The sequence below is a fragment of the Callospermophilus lateralis genome, chromosome 2, assembly GCF_048772815.1.
Source record: "Callospermophilus lateralis isolate mCalLat2 chromosome 2, mCalLat2.hap1, whole genome shotgun sequence".
Taxonomy (NCBI): domain Eukaryota; kingdom Metazoa; phylum Chordata; class Mammalia; order Rodentia; family Sciuridae; genus Callospermophilus; species Callospermophilus lateralis.
The window spans coordinates 163,693,810-163,720,180 of NC_135306.1; the positions used below are offsets into that span (position 1 = coordinate 163,693,810).

The following is a 26,371-nucleotide window of genomic DNA, read 5'->3' on the forward strand; positions in this document are numbered from 1 at the left end:
AAATCAAGGGCTCATAAAAAAAAAAAAAAAAAAAAAAAAGTACGACCTTAAATAACTTTGTAGAAAGAGAAAATTTTGATTATAATTCATTAAATTCACTTTTTTATGTTGTTTGTCTTCAAAAAATAATTTGCACAGCTTAGAAAAATTCAGTAATTTTCCCAGACTGGCTCCTTGAGTCAGATGGGCATTTTCTCCACACCCAGGCTGGTGAAGTCCTGTGAAGTTGGTCAGTCCCCACCCTTTTCAGAGAATGCAATGCTTTCTCACAAGGGGATGCCAGCTCTCTGGGTGGGCCCAGAATAGGCTGAGGTTTCAGCTACTTTGAAGCCCAAGAGATCAAGATCACAGATCTAAAAAATCACAAGAGCTGCAATCAGAGATTACAGCAATGAAATATTTTTAGCTAAACCTAGTAACTGGGGTGGGTAGATAGCATGTATTTTCAAGCTATCCTAGTGATATGACTGATGTGATATTTTGATTTCTAGACAGTTGGAAAGACTGGCAGTGTATTCTTTTTAATGTAGGAGACATTAACATGATGTAATTCTCACTAACATTTTATAGGCACATGTCCAGGGATTAATTAAATCCATAGCCTTATTTATTTTAGGTGCTGGGATTGAGACTATGGCCTTTACTATGTGCTCTACCGCTGAGCTATATATACCCCCAATATCCCTTTTTTTTTTCGTGTGGTGCAAGGGACCCAACCCAGGCCCTTGTGCACGCTAGGCATTTAAGTGTTCTACCACTGAGCTGTAACTTCAGTCCCCTTGTTATCTTTATGGCTACATGCTTCATTCATTTGGTCACTCAATAAATATGCATTCCGTATTTATTGTCTACTATGTACTCTAGGTACACTTTAGACTACACCATATGATTGTTAATATTCATTTTGGTGAGTACTGGGGATTGAGTCCAGGGACACTCTACCATCGTGCTACTTCTCTAGCCCTTTTTATTTTTTGTTTGGAGACAGGGTCTAAGTCACCAAGGCTGGCCTTGAATTTGTAATCCTATCTCAGCCATGAAGTGCTTGGGATTATAGGTATGCACCACTGGGCCTGGCCCCACATTTTGGTGAGTCTTAATCCTTTGTGATTTTTTATTTTTGCAATACTGGAGGTTGAACCCAGATGTGCTACCACTGAGCTACATCCCCATCCCCCCCCCCTTTTTTTTTTTTGAGACAGGGTCTCTCTAATCTGCTGAGGCTGGCTTCCAATTTGAGATCCTCTTGTGTCATTCTCCCAAATAGCCTAATTTTTATAATTAAAAATACAATTATTAAAATCTTTAGACTTTTTTTCCTTTGGTATGTCTCTCAAAATAGTTTGGCAGTGATGTTTGAGCAAGTTGATGAAATAAATAGTTACTATTTTAAAGCATAGGCTTTCATTTTAAAATTATAGGTGGAATGTATGGCTAGGCCACTGTAATAGACCACAGTAAAGATGACAATACTATAAACCAGGACAATGGCAGTGGGTGTATGGGAAAAAAGATGATTAGAAAAATGTAGAAGAGAGAAAATAGGTTTTGGTATCTGAGGAAATATAGGAGTGAGGGTACAATTAAGGGTGATTTACCAAGTTTCTAGCTTAAGTGTCCAAAGAACATGGTACGGGAACAGGTTTGGGGGTAAGATAAGTTCCATTTCTTTTTTTTTTTTTTTTTTGTATTGCTGGGGACTGAACCTATGACCTTATACATGCTAGGCAGATGCTTTACCTCTGAATTAGGACCACAGTCCCATTCCATGCTGATTTTGAGGTGCCTGTGGGTAATATACAGGTGGTGATATCCCAGTAGAGGTAGCTGTAAAAGCACCAGTTTTGGGGGGTATGAATCTTTTAGCTAGAAACTCTGGAGGTTAACTAACTGAATTGTTTCATTTTACAGATGAGGTAGGCCTAGATAGATATACCTATTTTTGAAAGCTTCTTAGAGAATTGGGATTAGATTTAGGAAGACTCATTCAGGGCTACTTCAGTCCACCATGCTATATTCCATTTGTATATCTAGGAGGTATTACAATTATTCCAGAATATATACAGTGAGAAGTTTTCTCAGAATTCCCCAATAATATATAGAACCTCTGATAAAAGGCACAAATCCTGCTCACATTCTTTTGTCACTGCAAAATTGACTTCTCAAAGAGATCCTGCATTGCCAGCTGGAGAAAATAAAGAGGATGCGGTCAGATTAGAAGTGACTTCTGATCACAGTGAGCAACCCTAAAAAATCATACTGGTACTGTAACCAAACACGTATCTCTGGTGCTCAATTTTTTTTCCCCCCCAGGACTGGAGTTCAAACTCAGGGCCTCACACATGCTAAGCTCTACCACCTAGCTTTATTTCCAGTCCTCTGGTGCTCAATTTTAAAGAACCAGTCATTTGAATATCATTATGAAAGTAAACAAAACCAGTATGTTCATCATAAATAATCACATGAGGAATATAGATTATAACAACCACATTTAGCAGAGGTAAAAAGTTAATAGGCAAAGTGCCAAATACTCATTATCTTATTTTAATAAGACAACAGTTGAGAACTACTCATACCTTAACCAAAGAATTCTCAAGAAACAAAGCTTCTTTTTTGTGTGTGTGTGGTGCTGAGGATTGAACCCAGGGCCTTGTGCATGCAAGGCAAGCATTCTACCAACTGAGCTATTTTCCCAGCCCTGAAGTTTCTTTATATATATATTTTTTAGCTTTTAGGTAGACACAATATCTTTATTTTATTTTTATGTGGTGCTGAGGATCGAACCCAGTGCCTCATGCATGCCAGGCAAGTGTACTACTATTTGAGCCATAACCTCAGCCCCATGAAGCTTCTTTTTAAGTAACTGGTGTTAAAAACAAAAGCATTCAAGTAGAGTATAAAGAGAACTAAATTCTGAGGGAGTTATAAAGATAGAGGGAATAGGTTTCAGTATTTTCTGCAAGGTAATATAGGTGAATGGGGAAAAATGGAACAAACACTTATTGATGAATATCTGCTGTGTCAAATATTCATAATACATTATATCATTGCATCTTCATATCAACTTTGTGAAGTACTCATTATAAGCACCCTACAAATGAGGAAACTGAGGCATAAGATTAGGTAGTTGTAGCAATGTGTGACCAATTGCAAGGACCTGGCCTTATACCTGTGTTTATCTCTGTTAAGCCTTGAACAAAACCTTCATCTCTTCAAAGACTGTAACTATCACCTATAAATGATGGTATTGCTAGTTTTTGCTTCAGAGAGTCATTGTGAGGATTGTAAATGTCATGAAAAAAGCACCAAGAATTAATACTGGACACAGTGCTTAGTAAGTTAGCTCTTAGTTTTGTTTTGGGTAGTAAGGGATTGAACCGAGGGCTTCCACACACCAGGCAAATGCTCTACCACTGAGCTATATCTCTGGCTCTTTTCCTTTTATTTTGAGACTGGATCTATCCTAAATTGCCCAAGATGGCCTTGAACTTGTGATTCTCTTGCCTTAATTTCCTGAGTAACTGGGATTATAGGCCTGCACCACCTTGCCCAGCTAATAATTTGGTTCTCTATCATGTAAGATCATGTGGCAAGTAAGTGGCAAATTATCCTTTCCTTCTGCTTTATAGCTGGTTACTTTAGGCTCCTGAGAACCTAGAGGTACATAATGGAGCTCATGGAGAAGGAGAGAGAATGCTGATGGTGTATTGAGAATCTAGAATTGGGCAATAAAGAAAGAAGCTGGTGTAACTATTACTTTGAGGACAGCATTCAGAATAAAAGGCAAACTATAAAGTTAATCTTGATTTAAGAGGAAGGCTATAAATTATTCATTGACCAGAATATTTGTCAATATGGAAGGAACAATTCACCAGTAAAACTACTTTATTTTACCCAATATATAGCAGAGATTTTCCACATTTGATATTCAGTTTCCGAAGATATTTTGGTTCACTTACTTTTTCACATCCTGAAGTGATATGTCTCCTATACTATTTCTAAATCATTAGAAGTGATAGTGATACCACTATCAATCTTGGCATTCAAAGTTGTATGTATGTGTTTACTTTGTACAGGGATAGAACCCAGAGGCACTTTAACACTAAGCTATATCCCCAGTTGTTTTTTTTTTTAATTTTGAAACAATTTCTCATTCATTGCTGAGGACCTTTTAAAGTTGTTGAGGCTGGTCTTGAACTTGCAATAGTCCTGCTTCCACTTCCCAAGTTTTTGGGATTATAGTCATGTGCCACCTATCTGTCTAAAGTTGTTTTTATATAAGTAAAAGCAAGGTAGGTACTTTTTCTATTAGCAAGGTAAGTAAATAGCTTACTATATTTGAAAAACTGCATAAACGTCTTTCTATTTGTTCTCTTTATATTATCTTGCTAGTAAAATAAAAAATTACCTTGTTTTTTCTAAAAACAACCTTAAAAACCAATCACATCTACTCTCCAAATGAAATAGCTGCATAGAGCTCCCTCTAGTGTCATGACATTAATGAAATATTAAGGGCCATTTAATTTTGTTATAAGATTTACAAGTTTATCCCTTTAGTACATGAATACATTAAGCCCTCACTTAGTTTTAGATAATATATTTATTTTCTTACAAGACATCCTGGTCCTAATTACATGGTATATTCTAGTACAAGTATCCACTCATGTACAGTATATCCAAACTGAGAGGATACTGTGTAAACAGCTTCTCTAAAAGTGCTTCTATCCATTTCCATTCGCAATCATTACATGCACAAAACCATTGAAAAGCTAATAAAGGGGCTCAGTGGTAGAATGCTTGCCCAGCATGTGCCAGGCTGCAGGTTTGATCCCCAATACCACACACACCCACAAAAAATAATAATAAGTGAGGTGCATTGGTGCATGCTTGTAATCCCATCTACTCAGGAGGGTGATGTGGGAGGATTGCAAGTTTGAGGCTAGTCTTGACAACTTAGTGGTACTCTGTCTCAAAAAGGGCTGAGGATATAGCTCGGTGGTAGAACACCTTGAGTTCAATCCTCAGTACTAGAAAAATAAAAGTAAGTAAACAGATACCTAATGAAGCTTCAACTGCAATTAACTTCTGACAACCAAATTAACTTATTTTCTTTCTTTAAGAATTTTGAGAAGGGGCTGGGGATGTGGCTCAAGCGGTAGCGTGCTCGCCGGCCCGGGTTCGATCCTCAGCACCACATACAAACAGAGATGTTGTGTCCGTCGAATACTAAAAAATAAATATTAAAATTCTCTCTCTCGCTCCCTCTCTCTTAAAAAAATTTTTTTTTGAGAAAATGGCAAAGTGAGGTAAACAAAATGATGTGATTCCAACAAAAATAGTCTGAAAATGTTAGGCAGGAAGCTTCCCAAGATTATTCAGAGAGATCTATTTTAGCATACACAGAAGCATAATTCCTTGTTTGTTTTTTGGTGGTGTTAGAGATGGAAGCCAGGGCCTTGTGCATGCTAGGCAAGTGCTCTATCTTCAACTCTCCTTGAAATTTTAAATTACCTGACTGTAATTTAATAGGTATTCTATAAATGTAAATCAATAGGTATTCTAAGAATGAATTTCCAGTTCAAGATAAGATTAAAATATTCTGGGCTAACCAAATTTAATCTGCATCTTTACTGAAGGACTTCTCAGAATGTTCAATATGCTAATGTGCACTATGATTGCCTAATACAGGACAGTGTTCAGCTTTTCCCCAAATTACCTGACTATGGAATCCTTTTTTTCCCCCAGTATATCTAATGACTAATAGTCAATAGAACAGTTAAGTTCCTCTGCTTTCATTACAAATCTCCACTCCTCAATTCAATCCATCAAACTGACCCCTTTCCTATATTCCCTGTGTCTTTCCCATCTGGAAGCTACTGGCTTTTAGACCTCAGTGCTCTGGAATGGCAAATACCCTGTAATTTTCTGGCTTAATGATTGACAAAAGAAAGTAGCTTTAAAGTTTATGATATCATACAAGGTATTCATCTCCTTATATGACAAGCAAATCATTCCATTTTTACTGAATAAGAAGATGCCACCTTTTTTTTCCCCCTTTTGCAGTGCTGAGGATCAAATCCCAAGTCTTGTGCATGTTAGGCAAGTGTTCTACCATTGAGCTACACCTTCTGTCCCTGCTTTCCCTCTTTCACAGACCTTATGTATGCACTCACAGGTAACAAACTCAAGCCCTTGATGGAATAAAAAGGATAATAGTTTAAATTCAGATTTACCTAAAAGACCAGAATACCTCAATCATCCACAATGAAGGCCGAAACCTAATGCAAAGTGACAGAAAGGTGAAGGGTAAGGAACAGAGGTAATTTGGGAATAGAATAGCTTTTGATTTTTTTGGTACTGCAGATTGAACCCAGGGGAACTTTATCACAGTCCTTTTATGTTCTAATTTTTATTTTGAGACACAGTCTCACTAAGTCACTGAGGCTGCTCTTCACCTTATGATCCTCCTGCCTCAGCCTCCTGAATAGCCAGGATTATAGGCATGTGCCCTAGCACCTGGTCCTAGAATAGCTTTTTGAATCCTGTAGAGTTAATCTTCCTAGTAAAACTTCAGTCAATGACTAGAACCAATTTAATTCTTAATACAGAATACCCAAAGTTAAATGTAACTGATTAAACAATCCATTTTTGATTATCTACTTTTCATTATAATTTAGAATAATTAAGAACAGTATTTCTGTTTCATTCAGGATCTATAATAACTCCTTTAAACTGAAGATGGATCTTTTTTCTCAAGTTATTTTGATACTTTCTCCCTGGAGCTAAGTTTGAGAAAAGACCTTTAGAACATGATAAGGCATTTTAGAGATGTCAATGTTGGAATACTAAATAAATAAAAAAGAATCAAGTAAGCCAAAGGCTTGTTTCATTTTATATCACTGTGTTTGTAAAGTTGCATATACTAACAGTTCAAAGAGTAATTTTAATTTATAATGAAAATCTATAACCCAACTAAAAAAAATACATTGCTACATAACCGAAATTATGTAATTATTTATTTATAAAATAACAAAAAATTTATGAATAAATCTGTTTATTGTACTATGAAAATGGTCTTGGTACATGTGAGAAACACATACTTTGAGGACAGCATTCAACTGTTAAGACAAAAGACAAACCATAATTTTAAACTCAATCTTGATTTAAGGGAAGGCTATAAATTATTGGCTGGAATGCATTCAGCATGAACTCAGATTCTACATAACATAAAGCACGAAAGAGTACAAAAGATATTCAAGTCCAATAAGCCCATAACTAAATTTTAAACTGTAAAGCTTCCAGGACTTTTTGATTATTCTTATATACTAGTTTTCTTCTGAGACAAGTTGATTTTATCTCCAAGAGATAAGGCCATCCCCTGAAAAGAAGAATAAAGATGTTTATTATTATTGAAACTGTACAACCAGCAGGTTATTCCAGCTGAATTAAGCCTCCATTCGATGATACCACATCAAAAATAAAACCAAAGATATAAAAACAGACTCACCAAAATTTTACTGTAGTTGACAAGTCACTACATTTATACCTTGACTTTCAAAACAAACAAAAACCTCTCTAGAATCCATTTCACAAATACCCCACAGAAATCAGTTGTTTTAAGCAAATATCCAAAAGTGATAGGCCTAAAAGGTGGGCCTTTTAAATGAAGCAAAAGTTACATTTCTACTCATCAAATACTATCCTTATATATGTGTGAATAGGCATAAAACATGAGTATAACAGAAGATATTATCTAGAGAAATAATAAAACAAATTCTTCCTCCCGTTTAGTTCAGAGATGCTCTCATAAAAAGGAATTGTTACCTGACTCTTTGCACGAATTCTTATGTGGCCAGTAACAGCAGCATCTGGTCCCTGGTGAATTGGCTTCTCAATGCTGACATTTGCAAGTGCATCTTCTCCAAATATGGAACGAGCATAAAGATTGGCTGCCATGAAGCCACAGTAACCAGAAAGGGCCTGGGGGAGATTTGTGATAAATTCAGTAGTTTACTAGAGAACTACATACTGGCAAAGCCAGACAACATAAGTGAATTATTTAAAGTAGTACTTATGTGGTAGTGGTTACAGGACCATGGTTTGCCAAAATTCATACAACTATACATATGAAAAGTGTGAATTTTACTGACTGTGCATTATTTTTCAACAAACCTGACTTAAAGAAATAGTACTCATTCCAATATGTATTTATGTATCTCTGCCTTATACATTTGCTTCCTTCACAGGACCTTAAGCTCCATGAAGGAAGAGAATATTATCATTGGACTCAGTATTGAATAAATTCATGTTACATGAATTAAAACCTACCTGCTTGGGAGCAGACATTCTTTATTTCTGTTTCTGTCTGTCTCTGTCTTTGCAGTATTAGGGATGGAACCCAGGGCTTTCTGCATGCTATGTAAACACTCTAAACTGAGTTTAGAGTTTGACAGCAGACATTCTTTTATTGATAAAATAAATATAACATTAACACAAATTTTATACAGAAAAAAAATTCCTTAGAGTTCTGGCTCCATTTCTGCCTTTCTTTTCTAGTCTTTTTTCATATACTCACAAATAGAACAGAGAGTCATAGTATAATAAGAATTCTGAACTTGGGGGGGGGGAATAAAAGAACCCTGAATTTAAGCAGATATATTCTGACCTATAGTCAGAGTCCACTGAAGAAGTCATGGATACTTTCTAATCCAGTATTACAAATAAATTATTTTGGAATAAGCCTCTATCTGAAAAGGGAAGAAAACTGAAAAAAATAATTTGACTATTCTGACTATTCAGTTGGGTAACTGCACCAGGAACAAGTAGGATGATATATTTAAAAAGAAACAGGTAAGTGGATTCAAACATTATATAGGTAACTTGTTTCAGATACTCCAGAACAACACTATTTTTACCAAACTGAATTATAACAAAAACACATTAAAGGAAATATAAGATAACCAGGAATTCACTGTTACTACTCTCTGTCAAATTTTGAAATTTCCTAATCAAATTTTACCTTCTCTGGAGTGAGGCACTTCATGTTGGTTGACTTTAATATGTGCTGTAGGTAGTCATTTAAATCAATCATATTGGTGTTAACTGTCACCTACAGAGGAGAAAAAAGTTAAGGAGATCAAAATCCTATAATAAGAAAGTTGTGAATCACTGGTATTTTTAGAACCTCCTTCAACTCTTTAGGAGAAGAGGGTGCAACAAAAAAGTAAATGACATCTATAAAATCTAATAACTTGCAGGTTGATATTAGTACTTTCAGATATAGATAACTTCACAGAAGATCAATGAGGTATATAGACTAGTTCTAATTAAAAAAAAAAAAAAAATTGAGACTGAGCTGGTTATGGTGGCACTCCTGCAATCCCAGTGACTTGAGAGGCTGAGGCAGGAGGCATGCAAGTTTGAATCCAGCCTCAGCAGTTGGTGAGACCCTTAGTAAATGCACAAGACCCTGCCTCAAAAGAAAAAAGAAAGAACTGGTGATGCAGCTCAGTGGTAAAGCATCCTGGTTTAATAACCACTTGAACAAAAACAAAAACCTACCAAAAAAACTTTAAAAAAAGTATCAAGGCTCAAAGAAGCAAAATTCCTTACAGGCAACAGACTTTTTGCAAGCCCCTTTGGATAATAGATTCAATTTATCATTCATACATGGAAGGGATCGAATATTTAGTGTTTTAATCAATGAGATTTATTATTAATTATAGAATTATTAATCAATTTATAACAGCAAATACTAAACTACATACATGATTTCTAATTAAGGCTAATTTATAAGAACAGCTAATAAAGAACTATTTGTTTTTCATGTTTGACATTTTTTTTAAGTGTAATTAATTTAATCAGAGAATCTTTTAGCACTACTCAAAAGAAAGATTAAGAGGCAAAAGATCTCCTGGCAAAAGATCTCCCAAAGACTAACTTTGTTTTCCCATTCAAATTCGGCCCACATCTGACGGAATTCAGCATCAGTGCAAGTTGCAGGCTGGATATAGTCCATGATGTCAATGTGAATATCACTGAGGACCACACAATTTCTGTCACTTGCTGCTCCAGAGACATCATAAACTGTAATATACATATATAAAAGAACCATAATCACATATATATATAAAATACCATATACTGGGCTCTATTCTAAGTGCTTTACAAACACTATCTGTTTAACAATCAATCCTGATAGTATTGTTTTCAATCGTACAGATGAGAAAATAAAAACACAGAAGAAAAATATGTTGCTCAAGGTCATCCAACTGATCAGTGGTGAGGCCAGGATTCAGGCATGCTTTTTTGGGGTTGCTGCTAAACAAATAATTCAATTCACTGTGCAGTTGTAAAAGGCACTACAGTGGATACATGAGTAGGACAGAGTACCTACAGTAGGTCCCAATTAAAATTTTTGAATGAAAACTGTTGAACCATAGCATTTAAAACAAGATTATTTGCTTCTATGACTGCCTCTTCCATAGTAGAAAGTTAAAATCTAATTGGAAACTATCTTTTCTCTTTTGAACTCTTCTGTTGACATTCCCCCACTTTTTCTATATTCAGAGAAAAGTAAAGGTACCAAGAAAAACCTCCTAAAACTATATCTCCCTCTCTTGAATCCACTTTCACCTCCTTCCTTTTCATATCAGAAGTGCTGCCTCTTTTCAAGATTAGTCTACTTATCATTTGTGATCCTTGTTTTGGTTCAGGACTTTACTCATTTAATTGTTATCTCTTTCAGGCTTGGTCTTTACCTTCCCATTCTCTATCAGCATTTTCCCCTACATTATATTCATATATCCGAGGATCTCTTTTCATTATTAAAAAAAAAAAAAAAAAAACCTACTCCATCCTTGCATTCTTTTCTGGCTACTGCTCTCTTTTAATCCTATCAAAGCCAAGGGCCTATAGTCTGAGGCACTGGGTTCAAACCTCAGCACCACATAAAAATGAAATAAAGATATTGTGTCCACCTACAACTAAAAAATAAATACTAAAAAAAAAAAAAAAAAAAAGATCACAGATGGATAAATCCAAAGGACCCCTCTTTTCTGACTTCATGTTACTTAATCTCTTATGGTTTCAGATATTTCTGAAAGATTTTTCTTTACTTTTCTAACCACACTTGAGAATCCTTTATAGGCTCTTCCTCCTCTGACCAAACTTTTAATATTACTGTTTTCCTGCATGGCTTAGCAGAAACCTCAGTGAGAAATGATAGAAGGCCAAGGGAGTTAAATGGCTAAAAGGAAAAGAAGGACCGAAAATAATAGGTGTTAAGGAGATGGTTACTAAACTCTAGGTGTATCAAGTTACTTGCATCTGTTCTAGCTGCCTCCTTATCTATCTGTAGAACACTGATCTTTTAAAATTGTTTTAATAAAATATGCTTCCTAAATGAATGCTCCTGTACAAACTAACCTCTAGGTTTGAAATACCCGTGTGCTTGGTTATAAGTGCTTATATGAAGTTTCAGACTCAATTCAAATGTTATCCTTTGAAAAAACACCCTCTTTCTTTATAAAGCTTTCTCCATTGTTAGCATTTTTTTCCTATATGAACCTAAAGCATTTAGTATATCAACTAAGGCTTATCATACTATTATCCCAGTTATACATTTTTCTATCTATGTTGTTCACTTGTCTGGTGGTTTCTTGAGGAAAGTGACACTATCCGGTTCATTTCTGCACATCTAGAATACAATACATACGAGAGGAAAGTACCTCATAAGTGATACATAAATAGAGTCAAGTCCTAACTTCAAGCCATGTACACAGCTATTCCCTACAGAAATTCTTTAATAAAAATATTCAAACATCACATGCTATAAAACAGTTTCTTACCTATATTGCCAAAAATTATTCCATTTTCTGTTGATGCTACCTTGACGTTAGCTTTAATATTTGCAAAATCATGAGGAGCAAGAGTCAAAGGAGATGGCTTTTCCACAAGTTTCAGATCCCCTGGGGGAGAAAGAGTTTGAACATTTTTTTTAAAATTACATATGTATGTATGTATGTATGTATGTATATATATATACTAATGACAAAACATTAAAATATATAAAACTTATGTTTCTAACATGAGAAGAATTATGATTGAAATATTAGGACAAAATAAAGAAATCATTTAATATTCTTATTATTCATACCAATCTGCACATTTTGTTTTAAAAGGTAACAGGCATCTCAGGATTAAGTCCATTTAATTATATGTATATGTGGAGAGGTACTTTAAATATACCATTTGATTTCAGTGAAAGAATACAAACTTCTCAAAAAGCTTAGGTCCTAAGTATATACTCCTTTACAATGAAAGACAAAACAATCTGTAAAAAGACTTAAATTCTTAGAGCCAGAGTTCCTTGTATATAGGTATCAAGCTTGCTGAGGAAGACAGGGCAAAATTATGGTTCCCTCAATACCTTGAAACCCTAACTGTTACAGAAGCCAAATGGAATTTACCGGGGACAGTGCCCTGTTCCTATATACAATTCACATTTTCAAAACCAGATGTATAAGTGGTCAGAGAAAGTTTGAGTCATGTGTCTTTATTAAGAAGAAAATAAGACATCACATGTTGCTAACCGCAACAATGATGCATTATTTTAGCTGCTTGTGTACTAACAGGATTTATAAAATACCTAATTCTGAACTAAGACAATTAAAATTAAGTGAGCTACTTGGAGTGTGTGTGTGTGGAGAGATACAGGTATTCATTCACTGAAATCAAATATATTTAAAGTACTTCTCCACATACACTTAAACAGCTCTTATTATATCTAGAAAAACTGACATTTGCTAGATAAAACTCAGAATTGAACCTATTTAATGAGTTAATAGCATAATCATGGTTAAGTATGACAAAGGTTCAGAAAATTGAAGTTGAAGACAAAATTTTAAATTAAAGTTCAAAAAAATCACAAAGGGCTTTTGTGAAGGATCTTTATAATGAAAACTATAGAACCATTAAGAAAGAAATTGAGGAAGACCTTAGAAGATGGAAAGACCTCTGTGTTCTTGGATAGGCAGAATCAATACTGTCAGAATGGCCGTACTACCAGAGTGCTATACAGATTCCCATCAAATGCAATTTCCATCAAAATTCCAATGACATTCTTCATAGAAATACAAAAAACTGTCACAAAATTCATTTGAAGAAACAAGAGGTCCAGAAAAGGTAAAGCAATCCTTAGAAAAATGAAGCAGGAGGCATCATAATACCAAAACTTCAACTCAAAGTAGATCAAAGACCTAGGAATTAGACCAGAAACCCTGTACATACTAGAAGAAAATATAGGCTGAACACCTCAACACATTGACTCAGGAACTGACTTCCTTAACAAAACTCCTAAAGCATAAGAAGTAAAATAAAAAATCAATAAATGGGAAAGTATCAAACTAAAAGGCTTCTTCACAGCAGAGCAAACAGGTGTGAAAAGAGAACCTATAGAATGGGAGAAAATCTTTGCCACCTGTACCTCAAATAAGACGTTAATTTCCAGGATATACAAAGAACTCAAAAAGCTTAACACCAAAAAAATAAATAACCCAATCAATAAATGAGCAAAGGAACTGAAGAGACCCTTCTTAAAAGAAGAAACACAAATGGTCGATAAATATATGAAAAAAATGTTCAACATCTCTAGCAATTAGAGAAATGAAAATTAAAACTACACTAAGATTCCATCCCACCATACTCAGAATGACAATTATCAAGATTAAAAGTAACAACAAATGTTGGTGAGATGTGAGGGGAAAGGGAACACTCATATATTGTTGGTGGACTGCAAATTGGTGCAACCCCTCTGGAAAACAGTATGGAGATTCCTCAAAAAAATAAATGTGGGTCAAGTGACTATTTGACCCACTAGTTATCCCACTCCATGGCATATATCCAAAGAATTTAAAATCAACATACTACAGGGATGCAGCCACATCAATATTTACAGCAGCACAATTTATAAAAGCTAAGCTATGGAACCATCCTGATGTCCATCAACAGATGAATGGATAAAGAATTTGTAGTATGTATACTATAACTATAGTAATGGAATATTACTCAGCCATAAAGAAGAATGACTTTATGACATTTGCCAGTAAAGGATAGGTCTGAAGACTATAATGCTAAATGAAATAATCCAATCCCCAAACACCAAAGGTTGAATGTTTTTGCTGATATGTGGAAGCTAAACCATAATAAAGGCGGGGAGGGGAAGACCAGAAGTTCAGTAGATTAAACAAAGGGCAATGAAGGGAAGGGAAAGAGATAAGAATAGGAAAGACAGTAGAATAAATCTAATGTAATTTTCCTATGTACACATATGAAAATACCTACATGAATCCTACCTTTGTGTCCACCCATAAGAATGGGTTCCTAATTAGAATAAGATATATTCCATGCTTGTATAACTTTATCAAAATGTAATCTACTATCATGTATAACTAAGAAGCACTAATTAAAAAAAAAAAAAAGAATTCTTATACTGAAACCTGTGCACTTATGATAAATTTCCTTACCTAGAGTAGCTAACTCTAATGTGCAGTTCTGCAAAGTATCACTGGTTTGGTTCACAACAAGTACATCCAGGACGATATCATACTGATTGACATGAACATAAGCTTCTGCATATACAGGATCTGAGAAACCTGTCAACTGGGTGACCTGTCAAAACAAAAATAAATGTAATCATAATCAAGGAAATGACACAATTTAACCAAACATACCTTAATCAAATGATTAAGTTTGGTTAATTAACAGATGTGCTTAGATTAGAAAAGATATTTTGAGAGAGATGAAATAAAATGGTTCTGTAATGCAGAAATGGAAACTGAAACAGGAAAAATTAGAAATAATAGGTCCTAAAGCTTAAAAAGTTATCCAAACAATACAGAATTTAAAATTCTAATTTAAAAGATGATATCCAGGCATGTATTGGTTTTTTTGTTTTGTTTTAGTGTTGGAGACTGAACCCAGAGCCTTGTACATGCTAAGGCTGATCTACAACTCCAGTCCATCTATTTTTTAAGCTGACTTCATATAAGGTATTTTATAAATGCTGATTAGTAGTTAGTAGTTCAGCGGCAGAAAGATGTTCAATGTTTGGCAAATACATTAAACACTGTCCTAACTCAACAACTGTATACATTTGTATATATTTTCATTTAAATTTCTTAATTAAGTATCTAAACTCAAAATTTGCCCTCTGAAACTCAGGAGCCAAATAAAATTAAGATAATGTGGTATTCTCTTCTACTCAACTCAAGCTCAAGAAGTAAACAGATCATAACAGCAAGAGATGCTTGTAATGTCATCAAAATAAAATTTAAAATGCCTCTCCAAAACTTAAAAAACTCCCAAGATTTAGCACTTAAAAAATGTAATATTCGGGCTGGGGCTGTGGCTCAACAGTAGAGCACTCACTTGGCATGTGCATGCCCTGGGTTCAATCCTCAGCACCACATAAAAATAAAGGTATTGTGTCCAACTACAACTAAAAAATAAATATAAAAAAAAAGTCATATAGTCATCAAAAGCATAGGCAACAAAAGAGAAAACAGATTAATTAGAATTTAAAGGATTTGAAGAGACAATCCTCTAAAGAAGTTATACAAATAGCCAATAAACACATGAATAGTTTTTTTTTTTTTTTAAACTCCTGGTGGGGGCTGGGGCTGTGGCTCAGCGGTAAAGTGCTCACCTAACGTATGAGGTCCTGGGTTCAAGTATTAAAAAAAAAAAAAAAAACTGCAGGTGGGATTGTGGCTCAGAGGTAGAGCACTTGCCTCGCATGCGTGAGACACTGGGTTTGATCCTCAGCACCACATAAAAATAAAATAAAGATATTGTATCCACCTACAGCTGAAAAATAAATATTAAACAAAACAAAACAAAACAGGAGGACAGGGCTGTCGATGTAGCTCAGTGTTAGAGTACTTGCCTAGGACTTGAGGCTTTGGGTTCAACCCCGCCCCCAGCACTGTAAAAACAAAACAAAACAGTTGGCCTCAAACTTATGATCCTCCTGTTTCAGCTTCCTAAGCCATTAGAATCACAGGCATGTGCTAATTACTACTTTTTTCTTTTCTTTCTTTTTTTTGGGGGTACTGGAGATTTAAGGCAGGGATGCTTACCCTGAGCTACACCCCCAACCCTTTTTTTTTTTTTAAAGAGAGAGAAGTAGAGAGAGGTAGAGAGAGAGAGAGAGAATTTTAATATTTATTTTTTAGTTATCAGCGGGCACAACATCTTTGTTTGTATGTGGTGCTGAGGATTGAACCCGGGCCGCACGCATTCCAGGCGAGCGTGCTACCGCTTGAGCCACATCCCCAGCCCACCCACAACCCTTTTTGTTTTTTATTTTGAGACAGGGTCTCATTAAGTTGCTTACAGCCTTGTTAAGTTGCCGAGGCTGGCCTCAAACTTGTGATCCTCCTGCCTCAGCCTCTCAAGCCACTGGGATTACAGGTGTGTGCACATGCACCCCAACTCTTGATTACTACTTTCTTAAGTAGTTAATTTAAACAATTTACAGCATATTTGATATTTTGTTACCTTGTTAAGTTTAGATGCTAGGGGATCTGCTGCTTCTTTCCTCTGTGTGTTACCCATTGCTGCCAACAAACTCAGCTGAAACTGATCTTCCTTGCAGTTCATTTCATTCTTAGCAGTTAGTTGCATGAAGGAAATGGGGTCATCAGGCTGTACTGTCACATTTCTCTTTTCAGATTCTTTCTGTGTTGAGAAAACAAGACACATGACTTTATATGGAAAGAGTTTTACAGGCCTTTAATAGGAATAGCCTCATCACATGGGGACTGAAAAATCAACAATAAAAACCCAGAAAGTACTTTTATAACCTTATATTTATTTACCTTTTGAGATAGTTTCTCTTCTTCAAGTTTAGCAGATAGCATCTGAGAAAGGGACTGTCTGCATTCCTTATTAAAAATGTCGTTCATTAAAGGTGAACATTCAGATAAGACCTTGAGGCACAGGGAAATTCTGTCTACATCATCATCTGTAATTGGCTTCTTAGGAAGAGAGGATTTTCCCAAATGAAGAATAGTTGCCATGAGCAACATAGCCTCTGCAACAAAAGACTAGAAAAACAGAGAAATTGGTCATTGTGTCATGATTCCCCAAATTGCAGTACTGTTACTTCACAATTCAAGAAATAACTCATAACTCAAGTATAAATCTAATTTTTTATTTCACTTGAATAAGACTTCAAATCCTTTACATTATCTCTACAGTATCCTTTTTGTATACTTCTCCTTTTAAATTCTAACTGCCACCTTTTGAGATTTCCATTAATAGCCTCAAATATGGCCTTATCATATATTGAAAAATAGCAATGCCTTTTTAATGGTTTCTGCTTTCATCCTAACTATAGAAAAATTAAAAGAATAATACACTTCACTAATTGTTGACATTTTGCCATATATGCTTTCTTATTTGCTCATACACATACATTTATTTTTTTATTCATATATGAAAGTAAGATTCTTTATCTCATAACTTCATTAGCATCTATCATCTAAGAATTAGGACAGTTTCCAATCAAACCACAATATTATTTTCTTACCAGAGAAATTTAACAATCCCAAATTATATCTACTATCTTCCTATATTGTTTCAAAATGTTTTTACTTTTTAAATCCAAGATCAGCTTCATGCTTTTTATTTGGATATTATTCTGTTTAGTCCCTTTTAATCTAGACCAGTTTCCTGTTTGTTTTTAATTACAATGACTTTCTTAAAGAAGCCAGACCAACTTATTTTTTTTTTAATAGAACGTGTCATCATTATGGCTAAAATACCAGATACATTATATTTTATATTCCTAAATACAATGTATCAGGAAGCATGTATTGGTTGTTCCACTACTAGTGATGCTAAGTGTGATCACCTATTGCTATCTTAATTTTTATACGGCACAAGCATTTTACTCTGCATGTAAATACCTTCAGTGATTTCCCCTGACCTTTATTCTGAAGTCCACATTACTTGGCCTGCCATTCAATGTCTTCCACAAGTGAATTCCAGATTATTTTTTTCAGTTTCATGCAGCATCATCCTGACATAGATGCTCTATGCCCTTGCCAAACTGCCTGGATACAATACCTTTATTTTATTTATTTTTATGTGGTGCTGAGGATTGAACCCAGAGCCTCACATGTGTGAGGCAAGTACTCTTCCACTGAGCTATATCCCCAGGCCCTTTCATAGTTTTGATTATATCATTCTTTGATTATTTTAGCAATAAAGTTAAAAAAAAAAGAAATGAACAAAAATAAAATAAAAACATCCATAAATTTACTAATGAAAGTTTTTTTTTTTTTTTTCCCTTTTTGGTACCAGGAGTTGAACCTAGGGATGCTTAACCACTGAGTCCTTTATATTTTTTACTTTGAAGACAGAGTCTCATTAAGTTGTTTAGGGACTCACTAAGTTGCTGAGGCTGGCCTCAAATTTGCAATTCTCCTGCTTCAGCCCCCTGAATCATTAGGATTAAAGACATGCACCAATATGCCTGTTCCATGGAAAGATTTTAAAAATGAAAGCAAAGAGTTTAAGAAAAATAAAAGTTGAGAGGATTCTCACCAGCACATTTGTATTATAAGAATGATCAAGTTGTTTAGGCAGAAAGAAGACTGATGAAAATTTGAATTTTTTGACACAAAGGAAAGAAAAGCACTATAAATGGTAAATATAAGACTTTTCCTCACTTAAAAAAAAAAAACTTTGGCAGGGCAGTGCATGTCTATAATCCCAGTTACCATCAGCTACTCAGGGGGCAGGAGGATCTTCAAAGCCAGTTTTGGCAACTTAACAAGACCCTATCTCAAAAATTAAAAGGGCTGAGGAGTTGGAGTTGTAGGCTCTGGGTTTGATTCCCAGCAGTGCAAAGAAGATTTAAAAAAAAAAAAAAAAAAAAAAGTAGTAGCAGCAAATCTTTCAAAGAAAACTGACTATGACAGACAAATGGATAAAAAAACGTGTACACAAAATGCAGTATTATTCAGCATTAAAAAGCAAGGCAATTCTTTTTTTTTTTTTTTTTTTTTTTTTTAGTTTTCGGCGGACACAACATCTTTGTTTGTATGTGGTGTTGAGGATCGAACCCGGGCCACACGCATGCCAGGCAAGCGCGCTACCGCTTGAGCCACATCCCTAGCCAAGGCAATTCTGATACAAACTACAACATGGATGAACCTTGAAGACATTATGCTAAGTGAAATAAATTAGATACAAAAGAACAAACACTTTATGATTCCACTAATATGAGGTACCTAGAATTAGGCAAATTTATATAGACAGAAAGGGGGCATGAAAGAATGGAGAGTTACTGTTAACTGGATACAAAGTGTCAGTTTGGGATGATGAGTAAGCCCTGGAGAGGGATGGCTGCACAATAATGTGAATGAATTTAATGCCACTCAACTGTACACTTAAAGGGGTTAAAACACTTAAAGTGGTTATAACATTTTATGTTACATGTATTTTATCAGAATAAAAAAATGAAGCAAACAGCTGGGGCTGTAGCTCAGTGGCAGAGCACTTGCCTAGCACATGTGAGGCACTGGGTTCAACCTTAGCACCACATTAAAAGCAAACAAAAGCATGCTGTCCATCCACAATTACAAAAAAATAAATAAATAAAATAATAAAATAAAATAAAAATTAAGGAAAAAAGAAGCACCACCCCCCTCGGGAAGGTTCTTGAACTTTGCCCTGTTCCCAACTCTCAACAGCTGTCCCTCCCCATGTTGGTCCAGACACTGGCAAAAGACACTGCTGGGGATGTGGCTCAAGCGGTAGTGCGCTCGCCTGGCATGCGTGCGGCCCGGGTTCGATCCTCAGCACCACATACAAAGAGGTTGTGTATGCTGAAAACTAAAAAATAAATATTGAAAAATTCTCTTTCTCTCTCTCTCTCACTCTCTCTTTAAAAAAAAAAAAGAAGAAGAAAATGGGGGAAAAATTATGAAAGAAAGAAAGAAAAAAAAAGGATTAACTATTTAAAGAAAAAAACAACAACGTATCATAGAGTTCATAACCTGACATGTGAGTATGAATGTAGGATAATGGTCAGAAACTATGATAAAGATATGAATTATCCGAGAGACATTCTGGGAAAAAATAATAGATTTTTTTTTTTTGGATGAAGATTCTGGAGAGAGAGGGGCATTTCCTTTACTGGTCCTTGATTAATCCCAGCAAACAGAAGTAACTTCATAAACCCTCTTGTAAACCCTCTTGTCTCCTCCACTAGTCTACACACGTTATCATTACTGTATTGTTCTATCTATTTTTCACTCAGATTGTATTATTATATCCATTTTTCCTATTAAACCATGAGCTCTTTCATTATAGGATTATCTTATGGGGTTCTCACTGTTCAATACATATAATTGGTGCTCAATAATAAATTGGTGAGTAAGTGTAGAATAAATTAACTTACATTTTGTTTTTTCTTCTCTGGAACCAAAGCTACATAGCGCAATGCAATCTTGGTCAGAGTGGTGGCAAGGGAGGCAGCAACAAAGAAATCTCCATCCAGAAGGAATCCTCTCAGGGGAGGTCTGCAATCCAATGAAGGAAAATGAAAACCACTAACTTCTTAAGCAGCTGCAGCTTTTGTACAAATGATTTACATAAATCACCCTCACTCCCAACCTTCAGTTAAATCCTTCTTTGGCTCTCAAAAAGAAAAAGAATACATGATGTTAATACTTATCTTCAAATCACTCAAGAGCCAAATGAATGAAAGTAAAAAAAAGTTTAGTTAAGGAGGCTGAGGCAAGAAGACTGCCAAGTTCAAAGCCAACCTCAGCAACTTAGCAAGACCCTAAGCAATTTAATGAGTCCCTGACGTAAAATAAAAAATAAAAAGAACTAAGGATGTCATTCAGTGAATAAGCATACTTGGATTCAATTCCTGGTACAAAAAAAGAAAAGAAAAGGGTGTATGTACTGGAGCTAATGACTTTCAAATCCCAGTTTATTTATTTATTGGGTAGGTTACAAACTTCTCTAAGTCAAATTTCTCTTCTATAAAATGGAGATGATATAACCAATCTATCCCAAAAGGTTTTTGTCAAGACCATATGAGACAAACTACTTAGCAGAATGCTTTGCACACGGTAAGTATTCAATAAATTTTAGGCATGATTTTCATCATCTTCATCACAAAAAAAAGAGAGTAAAATAAAGGAGAAAACATTAAAAATGTTATTCCATCAATTGGGGGGAAAAAAAACAAGAAGAAATGGAAATCTCCAAAATATCTCCTCAGATACTAATGGGCAACCAAACTCAAATATCATATTTACCTCCACTTCACATTTTCCATGTGAGTAAAATGATTTTAAACAGTCATTTCAGTGAAAACAGAAGAGCAGAGGATTAAAACCATCAACACAATTCATGGGGGAAAAAGTAAACACCTTCCTCCTTTCAAGTACTTTAAAGGGCAAAGACTTTCATTTTGGTTACAAAAACAAATGAATAAAAGAAATCATGTGACTGTTTTATACATGAGAATTATAATAAAAACAGTTCAGCTGGCAGGGCACAGGGACCATAAATTACCTGTCTTCCTCTTTCTTGGTGGGTCTAGAACTGCTGAGGGCACTCTGAGTTGCATAAGTACCCATTTCAGTAACCAATTTTTGAACTGGCCCCACAGTTATTTCTTCTTCAGGCTTTAATTCACCAGCTTCTTTCTTTATTTCTGATTCTACAATTGGGATCTAAAAAATCAATTAGAAAAATCAATTTAATAGTAATATGAATAACAAGCAAAATCATGTTTCTTTGTTTATTTACTATCTGCAGTACTATAGATTTTTTTTCCTTAACTTTATTACCCCTGAATTTCATCCTCAATCCTTTTTAAAATTTTGAGATAGGATCTTGCTCTCAAAGTTTAGGCTGGTCTCAAACTTGCAATCCTCCTGCCTCAGGCTCCCAAGTTGCTGGGATAAAAGGTAGGCACTACAACAAGCTACAAAATCACATTTTTCCTTCCTTCTTCGGAAATGCAATGGAAAGAACAGGAGCTCTGGAGTTGGACATTCTTGGCTTTAAATTTCTCTCTCTGCCACTATACTAGTATATGGTTCTGGAAAGTTAATTAAACTACTTTGAGCCCCAGTTTCTTAATCTGTTAAGTGGAAATCACTTCCATACCAAGTTACTTTTGAGAAAAATGCATTGGCTTTCTTCTTCATCCGTTCTCTTGAAATATTAACCTAAACCAACACTCATCTTTCTATAAAAAGAAATAAATTTGACTCATTTGTACCAATCACTTCATCAACCATCCTTTTTAATTAACCAAGGGCTACTTTGTATTTATTCCTTAATACTAGTCTAATTTAAGAGTTCTCATTGGGCACCGAGGTGGCACTTCTGTAGTCCCAGCAACCTGAAAGGCTGAGACAGGAGGACTGAAAGTTCAAAGCCACTCTCAGAAACTTAGTGAGGCCCTAGGTAACTTATCGATACCCTGTCTCAAAATAAAAAAGTAAAAAGTGCTGGGGAATGTAGCTCAGTGGTTAAGTACACCCAGGTTCAATCCCTGGTGGTTGGCGGGGGATGAGTGCTCAAGAGTCTTTAATCATTACCAATTTCAACACTTTCTATTTTATAGAGGGAAAAAACTAAAATCCAGTTCAGAAACTTAAATTCAAGGTTCCAGAGCTAATTATTGGCAGAACCAAAAGAAGACACCCCTAATTTTAAGGAATAGATACAAAGTAGCCTTTAAGGCTCAATTATTTGGCTAATTAAAATATATTTTTCAGTCCAGTCACTACTAAATAAAAACACGAATGTAAATCATCACATAAAAATTTTTTTTTCTTTTTTGGTGATGCTGGGGATTGAACCCAGGGCCTCTCACATGCTAGGCAAGCACTCTACCACTGAACTATATCCCTAGACCTCTGGATTTTTCAGAAGTATTAATCACCATATAAAGCAAGATTTACACTGACTGTGGCGGTGCACGTTTGTAATCTCTGCAATTTGGAAGTCTGAGGCAGGGGGATCACAAGTTCAAGGTCAGTCTCAGTAACTCCTGGAGACCCTCAGCAACTTAACAAAAACCTATCTCAAAAGAAAAAGGACTAGCGATATAACTCAGCGGTAAAGCACCTCTGAAATCAAGTTCCAGTACCAAAGATAAGCAAGCAGGATTTACTAAAGTAAAACATACCTCTCCAAGGGACCTACGGACTTCCGTCATCACACTTTGAATGTCTTCCTTGGTACTACAGTATTCTCCCAGGATCCATAATGCACCTCGATAAATCCTAGGATAAGAATACAAAATCTGAAACACAGACCTCAAAAAGAAATCCTGAAGGAGAAATCTTTGTGAATTTAAGCTCAAGTGAAAAAAATAAGATTCTGCAGTTCCAAGGAAGTATGGAAGAATGTTTCAGATAGAATGTAACAATAAGTTTTTATTCTTTCCAGAAACCACAAGAAAAATTACTCTTCTCATTTCTCATTATTGGGAAGCTTCTAAAGTTGACAAACCCAGTATTAAAAATAAAATGCCAAAACACTTCCCAGGAAAGTGTCCCTTATGGCAGTTAAGGTAAATTTGGCTTTACCACTTTCTACTATAAGATATGTATTATTTTAATGAAAAACTAATTTACTTACCTGTAGTCACTGAAGAGACAAACAGAACAATATATACAGAGGTGCAAGAACATACATGCTAGGGTGTGTAGCTCAGTAGTGAAACATTTGTTTGGCATGTGAGAGATCATGGGTTCAATCCCAAGCACAGGAAAAACAAAACAAAATACAGCAAAACAAAACCTAAACACAGCAATGATGACTATAATCCTATCCACCAGGAAGGTTGAGGCAGGAGGATCTCTAGTTGAAAGCCAGCCTGGGCAACGTAGTGAGACCTGTTTTAGAGTGAAGTAAAAAGAGCTGGGAATGGCAGATCAGTGGTACAGTGCTTGCTTAGCATGCAGGAGGCGTGTTACGTTCAATCCTCAGTGGGGGAAAAAAATAGCAAAAATTCTCTAATTTAAAATGTTAAAGTGGGGAAGGGAGGGGACATGGGGTTAAAATGATGGTGGAATATGATGATCATTATTATACAAAGCATATGTATAAAGACACGAATTGGTGTGAATATACTTTGTATACAACCAGAGATATGAAAAATTGTGCTCTATATGTGTAATAAGAATTATAATGCATTTTGCTATCATATATAAAAAAGAAAAAAAAAGTTAAAGTGGCTAAAGTCTTTACTCTTCTTTTCCCTAAGATTTTAAATTTACTCAGAAAAAAAAAATCAATTTAGAAACTGAAGTTTTAAGAGTTTATGGCTTTCAATGATATGATTTCCCCGCCCCCCCTCAGGAAGGAAACAAATCTTACTCACTTCCATTTAATATTCATATTATAAAGACAATTTTGTATGGGTCCCTTCCCTCTTATCTAAGCAGATATAACTCAAGTCTGTCATAGGATACTCATCAGATTCTTGTGTGTGTGTGTGTGTGTGTGTGTGTGTTGGGGTGGGTATTGAACATAGGGCCTTGCACATTCTGGGCAAGCATTCTATCATTGATCTATATTCCCATATTCCTAGCCCTTTTTATTTTTTATTTTTGAGATGAGTTTTACTAAGTTACCAAAACTACCCTCAAACTTGCCATCCTACTGCTTCATCCTCCTGGGTAGCTGGAATTATATGTGTGCTGACACCTGGCCAGCCATCAGATTCTTAAAATGAAGCCGAATTTGCATTCAACAATTCTTTCTTGGTATTGGGGATACAGTCCGGTGGTAAAGTATTTGCCCAATACCATCAAGGTCCCAGGTTTGAGTAACTACCACAAACAAACAATAAAAGACAAATAATCCTTTCTCATTAGTAAGGGCGATCTGAAGAGAAACACACATCAGATTTGGGTTGCATTTCCTATCTTTCTCTTCAACAAATGCTAAAGGGGGATATAAATAACAATAATATTTCGAAAATACACCATTTAAAAATATATAAAAATATGCTTCTTAGTCACTTTAGAATGCATACTGTTTTAGAAGAAATCAGAAAGAAAAATCTAGCTAAATCAACTATAAAATAAATTTAGCTCCTCTCCATTCTATATAATGTTTTATCCAGAAGTAGGAACTGAATCCAGGAGCACTACCATTGAGCTATATCCCCAACTCTTTTTATTTTTTACTTTGAGATAGCTTCTCAAAGTTGCCTAGGCTGACCTCAAATTATGAGCCTTCTAATTCAGCTTTCAAAGTAGCTGAGATTACAGGTGTGCCCCACTAAGCCCATCTCTCTCCATTATACTTTCTATCAATTAGCTCTTTGAAGATAGAAATTGATAAAATGCTCACTTGACATTATACCAAAATATATTTTAAACCTACTTGACAGATTTAATAGCATGAAAGACTTCAAGCATCTTCTCAACAATCAGCATTCTCAAACTATCAAAGCGCTGAATGGCTTCACGAACAAACTCCAAGACATCAGCAGCTGCTGCTTCATTACTGTCACTGAGAAATTCCATTAACTAAATGGGGAAAAAAAGAGGCAGGGGAATAAGATTAGCAATTATATGATTTTCAGGAAGAAAATGATCTAAGACAAGAAGTAAATTAAGATCCAGGAACAGTGGTGCACACCTATAATCCCAGACTTAGGAGGCTGAGACAGGAGGATTCCAAGTTTGAGGCTAGCCTCAGCAACTTAGTGAGACTCCATTTCAAAATAAAAAATAAAAAAGGACTGGGATATAGCTCAATGGTAAAGCAATCCCTAGTACCCTCCCCTCAAAAAAAAAAAAAAAGAAAAAAAGAAAAAAATTAAGAAATTTCAAAAGAATGTAACTTTTAAAATACAAAACAAAATGTAAGTAGAGAGACAAGTACTATTATGAAAATAAATCATAATGGTTTCTCTATATGCACTTAAATTTATTATAAAAATCACTATAAAAAGAGAATTTAGAAATCAAGTCAAGGTAGGCTTGGTATCACACATTTATAATCCAAGCTACTCAGCTGAGGCAGGAAACTTGCAAGTTCAAAGCTAGCCTCAGCAACTGAATCAGACTATCTCAAAATAAAATGAAGAGTTGAGGATGGTAAAGCACTTGCCTAGCATGTGAGATCCTGGGTTCAAACTTCAGTACTACCAAAAAACGAACAAGTAAACAAAACAACAACAAAACCCACTACAAATCCCATTAGATAATCCTAAGAAAAATCATTTTAGAGAAAATGTAAAACTCAGAGGCTATACTACAACTATACTAACCTACTTCAAAATATTCTAGTTCTGTAAATTTTTCCC

The 26,371-nt window shown here is 35.2% G+C and overlaps 1 protein-coding gene and 1 non-coding gene across 2 annotated transcripts in view; both read right to left on the minus strand.

Annotated features, from left to right (window-relative positions):
* Positions 1-6,994: 6,994 nt before the first annotated feature.
* Positions 6,995-26,371, minus strand: part of Copb1 (coat protein complex I subunit beta 1) — a 40,211-nt gene continuing 20,834 nt past the window's right edge. The window contains exons 11-22 of the mRNA XM_076844225.1: positions 25,444-25,589; positions 23,234-23,330; positions 21,604-21,764; positions 20,474-20,594; positions 16,881-17,108; positions 16,561-16,740; positions 14,526-14,670; positions 11,850-11,969; positions 9,941-10,086; positions 9,020-9,109; positions 7,825-7,980; positions 6,995-7,378 (exon numbers count right to left, since the gene is read on the minus strand). Of these exons, the coding sequence (XP_076700340.1) occupies positions 7,319-7,378; positions 7,825-7,980; positions 9,020-9,109; positions 9,941-10,086; positions 11,850-11,969; positions 14,526-14,670; positions 16,561-16,740; positions 16,881-17,108; positions 20,474-20,594; positions 21,604-21,764; positions 23,234-23,330; positions 25,444-25,589 (1,650 nt within the window). The 3' untranslated portion in view covers positions 6,995-7,318. The remainder of the gene's footprint in view (positions 7,379-7,824; positions 7,981-9,019; positions 9,110-9,940; positions 10,087-11,849; positions 11,970-14,525; positions 14,671-16,560; positions 16,741-16,880; positions 17,109-20,473; positions 20,595-21,603; positions 21,765-23,233; positions 23,331-25,443; positions 25,590-26,371) is intronic.
* Trnaa-agc (transfer RNA alanine (anticodon AGC)) lies at positions 22,884-22,954 on the minus strand. The gene has a single exon. It is a non-coding gene; the product is annotated as a tRNA-Ala (tRNA).